Source organism: Fulmarus glacialis, unplaced genomic scaffold (genome assembly GCF_000690835.1).
Source record: "Fulmarus glacialis isolate BGI_N327 unplaced genomic scaffold, ASM69083v1 scaffold36969, whole genome shotgun sequence".
NCBI classification, from domain to species: domain Eukaryota; kingdom Metazoa; phylum Chordata; class Aves; order Procellariiformes; family Procellariidae; genus Fulmarus; species Fulmarus glacialis.
Genome location: NW_009235865.1, coordinates 25,434 through 38,558, shown reverse-complemented (window position 1 = coordinate 38,558; position 13,125 = coordinate 25,434). Strand labels below are relative to the sequence as shown.

Below are 13,125 nucleotides of genomic sequence, written 5' to 3'. Positions count from 1 at the left end.
TTTAAAGAGCTAGCTAAGATTCGAAGAAATAACGGCCAAGCATTAAACTAAAAGTACTGGGCCCTGTTCTCTGGTAACGTGTGTGGTAACGCCTACCTGTAACGTTGGGGCCGCATGTTAAACGGGTTAAATAAAACAAGCGGGTTTCATAAACTTTTAACATGCTTTAAGTATCGTTCATAGTACCGTGCATGTTGGCTACCAGATTTTTTTTTCCCTCTAACCGCTAACTTCCACTAGTAAATGCAAAATATGTCTCGCATTAACAGTTGATTTTCAGATTTACTTTGAAAAAGCATACGGGATACAGGGTTCTGTTCGTAATTAAGTACAGAGGGCTTAAATCCTCTAAGTATGTTTTAGCAGTGCTAACATTTGTAATCTCTCCAGGTAAAAAAGTTTTCAGTTAACCCTCATTTGTGTGGGGTGTGTTAACTAAAATTATCTTGGAGGAAATGCTTGCATTTACTGTGGGTCATCTTACTGTTCTAAGATACTAGAAACGTTTCGGGGGGGGGGTTTCTTCTCTGTTTTAAGGATTGATGCACAAGCTCTGAAAAAGTTACCGTGGTGATTAGATGCGTGCAATTTACCTTTTGCAGTGACAGTATAAATATTAAGATATTCAGACATATGTAATGGCAGATAACAAAATCTTGATGTTAAGTCATCAGTGATGTCCATATATCATCCGTGCTTCAGAACTGATCTTGGCTTTTTTCTGCAACAGGAAGCAGTCCAGAAGATAGTCTGATGAGAGATGCATTCCAGTTTGAAGTACTGCAAACACAGCATGAAGAAATTAAACAGAAGGTTAGCAATATCTTCTCCCCTCTAAATGTCATATTTTTTGATAGGGCTAACTGAAAGGTGAGATAAGTTCAGTTCCAAGTATTTCATTCTAATCAAGTTGATTAGTAATCTTTGAAATCCATGGATCTATTAAAAGCATCATACTAGAAGCAGCTCTAGTAATACTAAGAGTGAGAGCAATATTTTATTTCTTGGTCATTTCAGATTACCAAATGCTAATTTGTCAGTTTTACTTGTTTCCTGTCAAATAGATTCTCCTCTGTCCTGTCAGCTAGTTAGCAAGAGTTCTTTTGTGCAACTTAAAGATTTGAGAAAGTAAAGTGGCATTTAAGTTACGTTACTTTGCCTTCTGATCATCCCTTATGGAAAGATACTATGGGGAAGAAATAGATGCGGAAAAGTAAGAAGGTACAAATGCCCGTACCAAGTCCATCCTTTTTTGGGAGACAGCTTAGGAAGACTATAAGACCTGAGCAAATTTATGGTGATACTTTACCAGAATAGTCTTTTAGCCTCTGCTAAAATTTCATGTAGGTACTTCGTGATCCAGAAATATTATACATGTCTTTAATATTCGATAGTGTATTTTTTTAAACTCTTGTGTGTTTGGTTTGGATACCTTTTAGTGTGAAAGAGGTCCGCAGTTTAACAACACATTGTGTCAGGAAATTTCTTCTTTGATTTTATTTTGAACTTTGCACCTCGTCATTTTCAGTGGATGGGTCTCGGCTGTTATGAGAGGCAGTAAACAAGGAATAACTTGTGCACAGCACTCACACCTTGATAGGCCTGTGTTTCCTCACAGTTGTGCTTTCTCCCAGATGGGAGGGTCCTACTCTGTTTACCTTTCTCTTGTCACCCTTACCTCTGTTCTCTGAATCTTTCCCAGCTCCATTATACCCTTCTTTATTTGGGAAGCTCCTCCCTGTACACCGTGTTCAACAGGGAGGTAAACCATAATTTTATATAGTGGTATAGAGGTGTCTTTTTCTGCTTTTTTCTCAGTGCTTTTCTGAGTAACTAATTTATTATCTCTCCAAAGTCTTGCGGTGGTGATGGCTGTTCAGAAAGTTTTAGAGACTACATATGTCGTGAAGATACTGTCTGGGGGTGGTAGCTTGTCTTACAGGACAGCATGCTTGTTGGCTGCCATGCTAGATGAAATATTATAATTAAATTATCATTGTTCTCATCCAAACAATGAATAAACAATTGATGTGTGTGACTAGAATACTTCTCAAAAAAAGAACATAATCACAGAGAAGGGGAAAGAGAAGAATGGTCTCTGACAGATACCAGGATGGTATATGAAGACGTGCCTTTGCTGTCATTTTATAATTCTGTTAGAGAAAACAGTAGCTGAGCCCGATTTAATCAGAAAAAGATTAGAAGCAACAATGCAGAATTTCTGAACTGGGTTACAGGAGCAATACCTAATTTTCAACCACATAATGATATAAATACATACTTTTGGTTATATACATTCTTTAATGGAATTCATCTGTTTGCAGCTGAAAGAAATGCAGGATGAAATTCTTACTAAAAATGGAGAAATTAAAATTTTGCGTGACTCAATGCAGCAGATGGAATATGCTATGGAGGAACAGAAAAGATCATACATGCTATTGGAACAGCAAAAATCTCAGACCTTAAATGAAAAAGAAAAAGAGTTCTCCAAAAAGGTTTGTAAATATGTCAATTACCTGCACATCACACGCAGAAGCTAATTTTATGACTTAATGATGTCACAGACCATCTAGTCAAAGGAAGAACATTTGTGTGAAATTTCCAAACGATGTATGCTTTTATTTTCTTATCTAGAAGAAAGCATTTGTAAGAACTTGCTGAGGGTTTTCTTCTACCGAAATAAAAGAGTAAAATTCAAGTAGTAGAGGTTTTTGTTTACTTGTTGCTTTTTTTTTTTAAGCAATCTCAAGAACATTAAAATTGGAATGTATTTTAAAATGGCAAAAAGCAACAGAATATGCTTTATGACTCTGATCAGATTGCTATTCCTGTTGCAGTCATCTTTCTGAAAGCCCTGAAGAGGACTGTGGCTGCTTTTGTCCTGTTTACTCTGCTGTTAACGGCCTCACTGTAGTCATGCTCTGCGTGGCATTTGTTCTGTCTTAACAAGTCATATGCTCCTTGCCTGAAATTTTGACACTTGGTTCTAAGATAGTATTAATTGGACTAACATACATAAAAATGGAGATCTTATGCAGAATTCTCAGTAAGTAGATGGTAATCTTGAAATCTGACGGTAATCCTAGTTGCTCTGCAGTTATAACACCTCTAAATTATTCAGTAAGAGTAAAACTGTCTTTTTAATTCCTCTTTCAGGTACTGTCATTACAGTCAGAGTTGCAGTTCAAAGATGCAGAAATGAATGAATTAAGAACGCGACTTCAGAACTGTGAAAGAAATAAACATGTTGCTCAGACGGTTTTAATGCCAAGGTAAGAGTTTTGGAGGAAAATGAATTTGTGTTCCTTTTTATCATGCATGTGCTTGAACTATTAAAGCGGTTTTGTTTCTTCAACTAACTCTCAGCTCCATTGTCTTTAAAAAATACAACCAAAGAAGTTGTTGACCTCTATGGAATTTGCTCAAAAAGAGCCTTCCTTTTATCTGTGACAGAAGTGCAAAGAGTTTATAGTGAAGTACCTTTAAAACATCAATGTAAATAGATCCTTGTTTATTGTTTAATAAGATAATTACAAAAGAAATACTGATTCATCTAAGTGTTTGATTTTTATTTTAGCCCTAAAAAGAATTTTGCAATACAAGTGAAATCAGAAGGATGTTCTCCACAGCCTGGAAAAAGATCTTTTCCTACGAAGGAAACCTTCAATGCTGAAACGTCCACTAGTCCATCATGTTCTTCAGGAAACTTGATTGTCCCGACTACTTCAATCAAAGAAGGTAAACCCACATACAACTTGCAACATTTTGGGCTGCATATGAACATTCTGCCTTAGATAAGGATTTTTGTATGATGTGACTGAATAGTTTCAGTAAGTTCACTGTAGAGAAAAACAAGTATTTGTTTTGTTTTTGCTTAAATTTCTTTCTGCTTTATACCAGTTGGCGTTAAATAGCTATGACTGAAATTTGCAAGGTCATTTTAATTCACACCTTGGTAATGCCTATATACCAGATGCCAAGATGTCAATGATGAAGTGGCTATTGGCCATAATGAAAAAATTTCATTTATTATGTGATGAACTAAAATACCCAAATTGTTAATCTGCCTTTCTCATTGAATAAAGAAGAACAGGAAATAATTTGCCTACTTCTTGAATCGGTCTGCTAGTCAGCTAATGCATTTTTTTGTATTCTTGGGGTTTTGGCTTTAGAGCTGACCTTTTTGGGGATTTTATTTTAAAGGGTACATATTTAACCGTATTGAAAGAAGCAACTGAAACAGTGTACTCACTTCCTCTTTTATGTGTAGGGCAGTAATTCTCACAAAATTGTATCTTGAAATTCACTGAGTAAAGCTTAGGAAAAGAATAAATGCATGTATTTCAAGATTGCTATAATATGAAACAAAAATGGTGGTTTTTTATAGCAGCCGACTGCCATGTTTCCAATAGGAAATAATAAATGGAAGAAATTTGGATATCATCAACTAATCCTTACAGGAAGAGTCATGAAAAATCTGAGATGTTCCTGTCAGTTACAATATTCAATCTGAAACTGTATGGGCAGTATGAACTCCATCAAAAAGAAAAATACAGTAGCCTTAAAGCATTAGTATTGCTATTTTTTCAGCCTCCTGACTGTTCATTATGGTAACAACACTCAATATGCTTATTTGTTTGAAAAACACACTTGATTATTTGTCTTCTGAACCCTGCAAGGCTTTTGGCTTCGGTTTGGCTAGTAATTACGAAATATATAGATGATTGAAAGATTATGAAATGCTCAAATTTTTTTTTTTTTATGTTGATTTTTAGCTAACGTGGTCATGTAAATCTCTGCTAGCAGTGGGAATTCAACTTAATGTATTGGTTTTTTCTAAAAGAAAAGTTGAGACCAATAGCATTGAACAATCTGCGGAACATCTGACAGTAAACGAGAAATTTTACTCACTTTTCTAATTTATTTTGCGGAGCAATTCTACTTGCATCACAGCTCTTAACTATTGTTTGACATATCTGAGTTATACAAGACAAATGTTTTTTACTGGTCTACTGTCTGTTTACTAATATATAACAGCTATGGCTAACTGAATGTGTGTAAAGGATAGGTACAGATATATAAGCAATGTAGTTCTCACATTAGACTCATAATTACTGTTTGTTTTAGACAGTAAGATAACCCATCCTGAAGTTTTATCTGTGAAGCATGAAGCAGTGGGAAAAAACGGTTCCTACAACTCTGCACCTAAACGAAACACACAAGGTAACTTAATTCTGTTAATACAGAAATAGTGAGCATTTCTGAGGAACAGCTCAGATAAGCAGCGTCATGCTGAGGAGCCTGCTACGTACAATGCCACTGCATAGAATAGTGGTGTTCAGCTAGTCGCTTTTTGCTTTGAATATTGTGATTTTGCAGTAAAACATTTCAGATTATATTATTATCTTGTATCCTAACAACACTCTTATGTCGTTATTCTATTTAAGAAAAAAGTTTGCCTGGTTTTTGCTTTATGAAAGGATATGGATCAAGAGGTATCTTACTACAAGTCTGGCTTTTTCAGTATTAATATATGATGCTTTTTATTGTAAACTGATTAAAAAATGGGAAAAATTTACTTTTTTTTTTAAAATTAAGGTAAAAACAATAAAGCAATATTACAGCTTCAACACCAGGAAGTCTTCAGGGTACTGTTTTATTTCCAATTCAGAATAGAATTGCATCACATAATTTTAATGTCTGGACTGGAACATGGAGGTCAAGTCATCAGCATAGTTGGGATATATGATCATTTGGCTCGAGCTATTTTGCTAATATGGGATTGTAATTAAAATATCTCTAAATATAATTTGGTTAATACTTAAATCATATCTTAAATTCATTTTTCTGAAAATCATTCTCATGTAAAGAAAGAAGATTTGTAATGAAAAAATTATTCTGAGGTTGAGAGCACTATAAATAAGGTTAATCTTTTGAAATATTAATTTTTTGTTGTTGTTGATGTTGCAGTTGATGGTAAAGCTACTCCAAAGACAATTATGTATCCTTTCAGGTTCTATCTTACTAAATGCATTGATGAAGCAGCCCATTGTCCCTGGGTCATTACTAGGACTCTGCCATCTTCTTAGCAGTAACTCTGAGCCTCTACCTGGAGCTGTATTGCAGCCTAACTATTTGGATACGTAAGTTGTTTTTTTTTTTTTTTGTTAAACTGTATCTGACGTGTTCTTAGTATAGTGGCATTCTCCATGCTAAGAAATGCTTATTCATGTAGGATAGCTCATTCCTTGTGTAAAATGCTGTTTTGCTTAGGCCATTTAATGCAAAATTTGGACCATCATTCTGCATCTTTGATTATCATAGATACTAAACAGTGGAACAACACTAAGAGATAAACTAGGTTAATTATGTATTAGGGGAGGGCACAGAAACATGTTTTTTAAGACCTGGGAGTGACTGTTAGCAGCTGCTATTGTTAACCACTTACGGACATAAAACTTGCATTGCAATGAGAGAAGCATATAAACATAATCATGAGTTAAATGGGAAGAAAATGTTGAAAATGTGATCAAAAGAACAGTAGGCTTTATATCTTCAAAGTCTAAACTATGTTGAATTTGTAACGTACAATTTATGTGCAATTTTACAATATATACTTATAGCGACAGGTAAAGCATTTTAAATATGAGTATTGGATATAAATTATAATTGGTTTTCACTTTAAAGAATTAGACTGTAGCTCCTGAAATACCTTTGCTTTTCTGATATCTTATTTTATTAGTAATTCTTGTGTTTTGTGGGTTCATAGCAAGGCTCATGTCTCATTGCCCTTGCCATTTATGCAAGTAGAGGTGGTGCGTTTGGCCTTTGTAGCTGCAGTTTGACTAGTTAATAGCTGAACTCACTCTCTCCCTCTCATCTCTGGCCAAGAAAATAATTTTTTATTTTTGTTGTAGTCCTTTAAAGGCTCCTACATATTACAGATCATTAATGTACAGATACCTGTTCTTCCCAGAAGCTACCAAATAACATGAGGGGAAGATAAGAATATATGACAGGTTATCAAAAGCATGAAACCAGGAAGCCAATGTTCGAAATGCAGTTTCAGACAATGGCTTATAGTGAGCTGCTGAAGTTACTCAGCTGTAAGCTCTGACTACTTTCACAAGACCTAGGAATACTTTGAAATTGCTCTTCCATGCAGGTATCAAGGAGCAGGATTTTTTTTTTCCCCAATTTACATTTTATTTTGAGAACAGACATCTCATTACTCTACCCTTTCTATTATTTGATTCAGAGTATGAATAACTCAAATTTCAACTATGTTCTCTGCCTTTTCTTCTGAAGTATTTCCCTTCTTTTAATTTTATTTGGATAGGAAGTCCACACAACTACCCAGCAGCAGGACAACTCAAGAAGAATTTGCTCCTTTTGTATCCCTGCGGGAAGCTCAAAAACTTGCAATAACAGGATTGAACTTGATTGCTATGGACGAAGGATTATCTGAAGGAAGCCCAACAGAAAGCCGGAGAGAGTTCTTGCACCTCACACGCTGCAAGATCCGAGGCGCCGTGCATCTCTTGCCCTTGGTAGAACACCATATTGGTGCATACTGTCAAGCGGTACAATTGGCGGACAAGTCAGTAAATGGTTCTTGTGGAAACCATTCAGCTGTTTCTTCCAGAACCAACACAAATATGGTGTCAAGTAAGGAGGACTTTAGGTTGTCTCTTGAAGAAACTACAGTTATATCACTGGGTATTCTTTATTATTTGGTGTTTTATAGCTGGGATGTTGTCCACACATTGCTATCTACTGAAGTGGAAAAAAGTTTTGTTGCTGGAGATGAACAGGTTTCCAAGATGGACAAAAATGTGTTGTGTGATAATAAAGAAGATACCAGGACACAAGGAGGGCTGCCTGTAGCTCCACAGGATGCTCCCAAAAACGATCGAGCTCAACATTCTTTGTTTAAAAAGCTGCTTCAGGTTTTAGCTTTTTCTGCTGCAAGAGGCTCCCAGACTGATAGTATACTGAACCAAAGCCTAAAAGTTTTAGTGAAATTAGCTGAAAATTCAACAATGGAATTGCTAATAAAGTAAGTCAGTAATAGCTTTAAAATTATTTCAGACTCTGTTGTTTAGCAATTTTCATTCTCTGTTGAAACTAATTTGTGCAGATGACAGGTAGAAGTTTTGACATGTATAAGAAAATATCACATTTCTCAGATCACCTTTGAGAAGCTGTTGAGGATCTTTCTATTGCCTTTGCTGCTAATGATTGTGATAATCGCCCCTGATCAGTAACAAGATTTGCTTATGATGCTTATATGAAGCAGATGATGTTGCCTCATTGTATAGCTGTCACTTGAAAGTGAGAAAACTTTTTAAGGCCATATGCAGTTGATCAGAATACCTGTAACATTCATTTTGGGTTTTTTGTGATTGCTGGGAGATGCATAAGGAATGAAAGCACAGGGTCTCATTCTGGTAGGTAAAATGCCACTCTCAAAAGTGAGACATTTCTTCTGCTAATGGTCTAATATTCACAACCATAGTATGAATTGCAGACTGACTGCCAAATGTAACGGAATATGTTTTTCAATATACTTTATATTTATGACATGTAAGTTGAGATCAGGTATGTTCTGAATGGCTAAAAAGGTACAAATTACAATGCTGTGTACAAGAAAGTGTATTTTCAACTTGTCAGTGCATTTCCCATTTCTAACTCGGAGTTTTCTTCTGAAGTTTTCAGCACTTACTGAGTAGCCAGATACTGCTCCGTTGTCTGTGTCCAGAGACCCCTTTGCCTGCTGTCCTTTTGACTGTGAGACTGTTGTCTGTTATTGCTCAACACCACATGTTGGTTGCTCAACTTTGTTCTCATTCAGGTAAAAGACTGCATAACACAGAGAACTGTTATCAGTTGAATGTTAGTTAGCATAACTAAAAGTAATGCAAACAGGCCTTGCTCCAAGGTGTTAAAACCCCAAAAGGCAAAAAGCCTGCTATGTTACCTGAAAACTTGTTTTCTAGTACAGTGTTTCAGTTACTGTTTGAAGAGTATTTTGTCTTGTGGTATCTGTCTACATACAGTGCTTTTGATACCCATGTGGATTTTTAAAACTACTTTCCAGATTAATGTTTATTATATTAAAGGTTGATGAGGAAAAAAGGGCTTTTGAGGAGTTTTGACGTTTAATTTATCTGTGCTGATGACGTTGTTGACTTTAGGGATTCCAGTACTCTGCATGACAAATAGTCTTTGTCCAGTTCCTTATGAATGAAGTAGGACAGTATTACCACAAATGCATATGTAAAGTTTAGGGATACTGATTTCTTCAGCACTGCTTAAGATGTCTGAAGTAAAGCAAGAAGTTGAGCCTGTATCATGAGTCCCAGGATAGCACTCTAGGTATTTTCTGAAATGTTTTCTTGTGTGACAAAATTAATTTTTGTCATAAACAATTGACTAGTTGGGAAAAGAATAACATTATCTCTATTTCAGACACCTGCCTTCTTCTTGCACTGTACATGTATATTACATCAAGACCAGATAAATCAGCATCTGAAATGCTTTGGCTTCAGCTGGAACAAGAGGTAACCACAGCTGTTTGTTCATATGCTTTTTCCTGCTATTTCCAGTTGGGGGAGTGGGAGGAGCAGGGAAATGCACAAATTGTCCGAAAACAAGTTCTTTCTCCAGCTGCAGTAGAACACTGAAAGTATTGGCTTGCAATAAGGGATTACATTTTTAAGAGTAGCTGCTTGAAACTGAATCAGTAACTATTCTTAAAGAGAGCATCAGTCATAATAGTCATAGTTAAGTCACTGAAAAAGCAAGAAAGATCCTAGGATGGCTTTAAATGTTCAACACTAAGCTTTATTTTGCTTTTAGATCAATAGAGGAGTAAAAGGAAGCAAGATCTACGATTCATTTTGATTATATTAATTACTTCTGAACTGTATTTATGAGTTACTATATATAAAATGCAGTCTGTAGCAACTTAGGATTATATTCATTGTATTCAGTGGAAATACTAGCTTGCTGTATAATAGTCATGATTATATATAGGAAGAATAGCTTTTGAATTTAATTTTTATTGTTTGTACTGACAGCAGCGACTTGTTCGAGGTACTACCATTTGCTCCACTTCTGCTCTCATTTGAAAGAATTTTGAACCATTTTTGTTATCCCCCTACCTACATTGTTATATTAAGCGTAAACACATTATTTGTATGCAGTGAATTAAGGCCCACTGCACCTTGTTAGCATTTCTCATCAGAAAGTTGAAAAGGTTTCTGTGCAAGGCAAATTCTATGTAAAGTTTTACAGGGAAAGAACTTTAACAATTTTGGGGGGTAAAAAAGATCAACTGTTAAGAAAAAAGCAAGAATGTTTGAAACTAGTAATGAAGTATCATTTCTACATCCCTTTATTTGCAGCTTAATTGTCTGATAACTCTGCAGAACCCTAGTACTCATTATAATGCAATCTGCGTGTTTTTGTAATAGACAGTTAGACTCCTAACAAGGTGTATGCGGTGTTCCAGTCCAGCGGTTTTATTACCTGGTACAGACTGCCAATGTAACCTCGAGGTATGTCACTACAGTGGGCGAGTTTAATCTACTGAGAACTTAAAGATACTCAATGCTGAAATAGCTTTTTGCCCTTTTTTTAGCTACAATGAAACAGAAGCGTACTGGACTTCAAAGGATGCCACCTTCTAGGAATCTTGCTTTTGCTTGCTAGAAAATATTCTGAAATTTAGAATTTTGAAGAGCTTAATCAGTAAAGTTCATAATGACATAAGTTTTCCGCTACTATAATTTTACTTTGTGTATTAAGACACTTTTTTGCTCTTGCAGGTGGTTAAGGCACTAATTATAATGTTACATAGAGAGTGGATGAAGATTAGAAGACCTGAGAACAGCTTGTGTGCATATAAGGAACAAATTATTCAGTTTTTGCGGGATGCTGTTTTACTCTTACACAGCCTATCTCAGAAAGATAAACTGTTTCATGAACACTGTTTGGAAGTTCTCCATCAATATGACCAAGCCATGCCGGGCATAAGAGCCATTCTGAAAAAGACTCAAAAATTGAGTGCCTGTGAAGGTAAAACGACTCAAATGATAATGTTGGCTTTTTTCCATGCTGTAGAAATAGAAATTCCACTTCTGTCCCTTTCCTTATTTAACAAGTACCAAATACCATGGATGTTTGTTGCTCAGACCTCTGAAAATGGTCCATAGCCTAGTGCTGCTCAAACTTCATCACACTGAATCACTACTATTCTTCTTTAATAGTTTTATCTTGTTCTTCTCTCCATAGAAATATGCCCCTACTATCTGATCAGACAAAATCCTATACTCCAGCTCTCTTTAGTAGAACAATCTGCACTATACATTACCTTATTTAAAAAAAAAATAATCATTTTTGCAAATCTCCAACTAGCATTACAGCTTCTCTCTACAATTGTGTTCCACCCCCCCCACCCCCCCCGCAATACTTAACATCTCTCTCTCTTCTTCCTCTTCCCTCTTCTACCCCCAACCTTCCTCCATTACTCCAAAAGCTTCTCTGGCCCGTGTCCATCAGTACTTGCCCCTTGCTTTGCACACTTCTGGTGTCCATTTCCTAGAGAGAGCTAATCTCGTGAAATTGCCTCTCCTCCTTGTACTTTGATGCCATTTCTTCGTTCACTCATGACGTTATTTACATGCATGTCATAGAGCTGATGTGAAGATTCTGCTCTTATGTCAGTACGTGGTTTGCTACAAGATACCAGACAAGGCGTCTGGTCTTATTCAGAGCCAGAATGATAAATCCTTCATTGTTGGTGTACAGATTGCATCAGTAAGGCAGGTCATGCAAGCATGCCACTATTAGTTACAGTGACTTTTCTGGAGATGCTAAACAGCGTGCCATGTATTTGTTCTACCCCGATTGCTTCAAGTGTCCCGAGGTTTTCTAGAACTTTGCCTAATACCTTGTCTATTTATGCTTGGGAGTGGACCAGAACAGTATAACAGCTTGTGATTTTGGGGATGGTGTGCATGCGTGTGCTTGCAAACCTGTAGTTAGCATTCAGTTTCTTCCTTTAAAACACAAAACACTATGCTTTTGTCCTAGGGGCTTTTTAAAATTAGTTAACAAAAATGAGGTTTTAAACTTAGTAAGTAATCAGAACTAGTTGTAAAATAACAAAGTGCCCTTTGCTGTTTTTCCACTAATAGCTAAATTTAATTCACTGTCCAAGATAGTTCTCTCTTTTAATGCCTAAAAAGGCACTAAAGAGAAGAGGGGGAGAAGTTTGTGTGACAAAATGCGTATCTAAAGACCTCTTTGCATTGAAAAAGGATATTTGCTGTAGCCTTCTACAGTCAGAATGTTTTAAAATGCAAACAGATACCAGCTATAATTATACTCTATCAAGTAGAAAAATGACTCTCTGAAAAGAAACATGATTTTGTTGTTGTTGCAGAGCTGATTTTGGATGAATTGTATCCTCCTGAGCCAGAAGCAGAAGACCAAGGAATGGATTCCAGCTAGCTAACGTCTAGCAAAGATCTCTCTCCTTCCTCATCTAAATCATAATAATCATTGCCAGTGTAAATCTGAAATATAAATTATCTGTTTTATTAAGTGATAATCTAAAGGTTGCACTGAAATGCAGCACAACTAAGACACATTTCTTTGTTCTCATTATTTTATTTAATTGCCATCTAAATGTAACTGAAAGCAAAGAAATTTCGATGTAAGAATTATACTGCAATGTACTGTTTTGCTGTGCAAAACCACTCAGTGGCTTATGACTGGTTCCGTTTATGAATTTCATCCTTTAGGAAATGGCTGTGAATGGAGTGGAAATTTCACTATTGTGTTCTCCATTTTACTGTGACTACAGCTGAATTTATGATGCCGAATGTGCCGAGATGTTTGGGATCACTGAGTTCATATGAAAGTCTTTTGAACATATTTGTTTCTCTTGCAGCTGTAATGCTTTCTTACTTGACTTCTAGTTTTTCATGTTGATATTAGTAAACAGTTTACTGTGATTTTAAAACCCTTTCTAGAAATAACTTACAGTTGGCAGCTCAGTTCTGAGCAAGAAATTCAAAGCCCTGTAACGATCACCTGAGAGTTCACTCATTTTTC

The 13,125-nt window shown here is 35.9% G+C and overlaps 1 protein-coding gene across 1 annotated transcript; it reads left to right on the top strand.

Annotated features, from left to right (window-relative positions):
- The first annotated feature begins 753 nt into the window (after positions 1 to 753).
- ATRIP (ATR interacting protein) lies at positions 754 to 12,658 on the top strand. The gene is made up of 12 exons (XM_009586178.1): positions 754 to 813; positions 2,325 to 2,495; positions 3,157 to 3,272; positions 3,578 to 3,738; positions 5,128 to 5,223; positions 6,014 to 6,143; positions 7,340 to 8,059; positions 8,712 to 8,854; positions 9,472 to 9,563; positions 10,479 to 10,562; positions 10,833 to 11,082; positions 12,452 to 12,658. Exons 1-12 carry the CDS (start codon positions 754 to 756, stop codon positions 12,517 to 12,519), a joined length of 2,091 nt encoding a protein of 696 aa, XP_009584473.1. The 3' UTR covers positions 12,520 to 12,658.
- Positions 12,659 to 13,125: the final 467 nt, after the last annotated feature.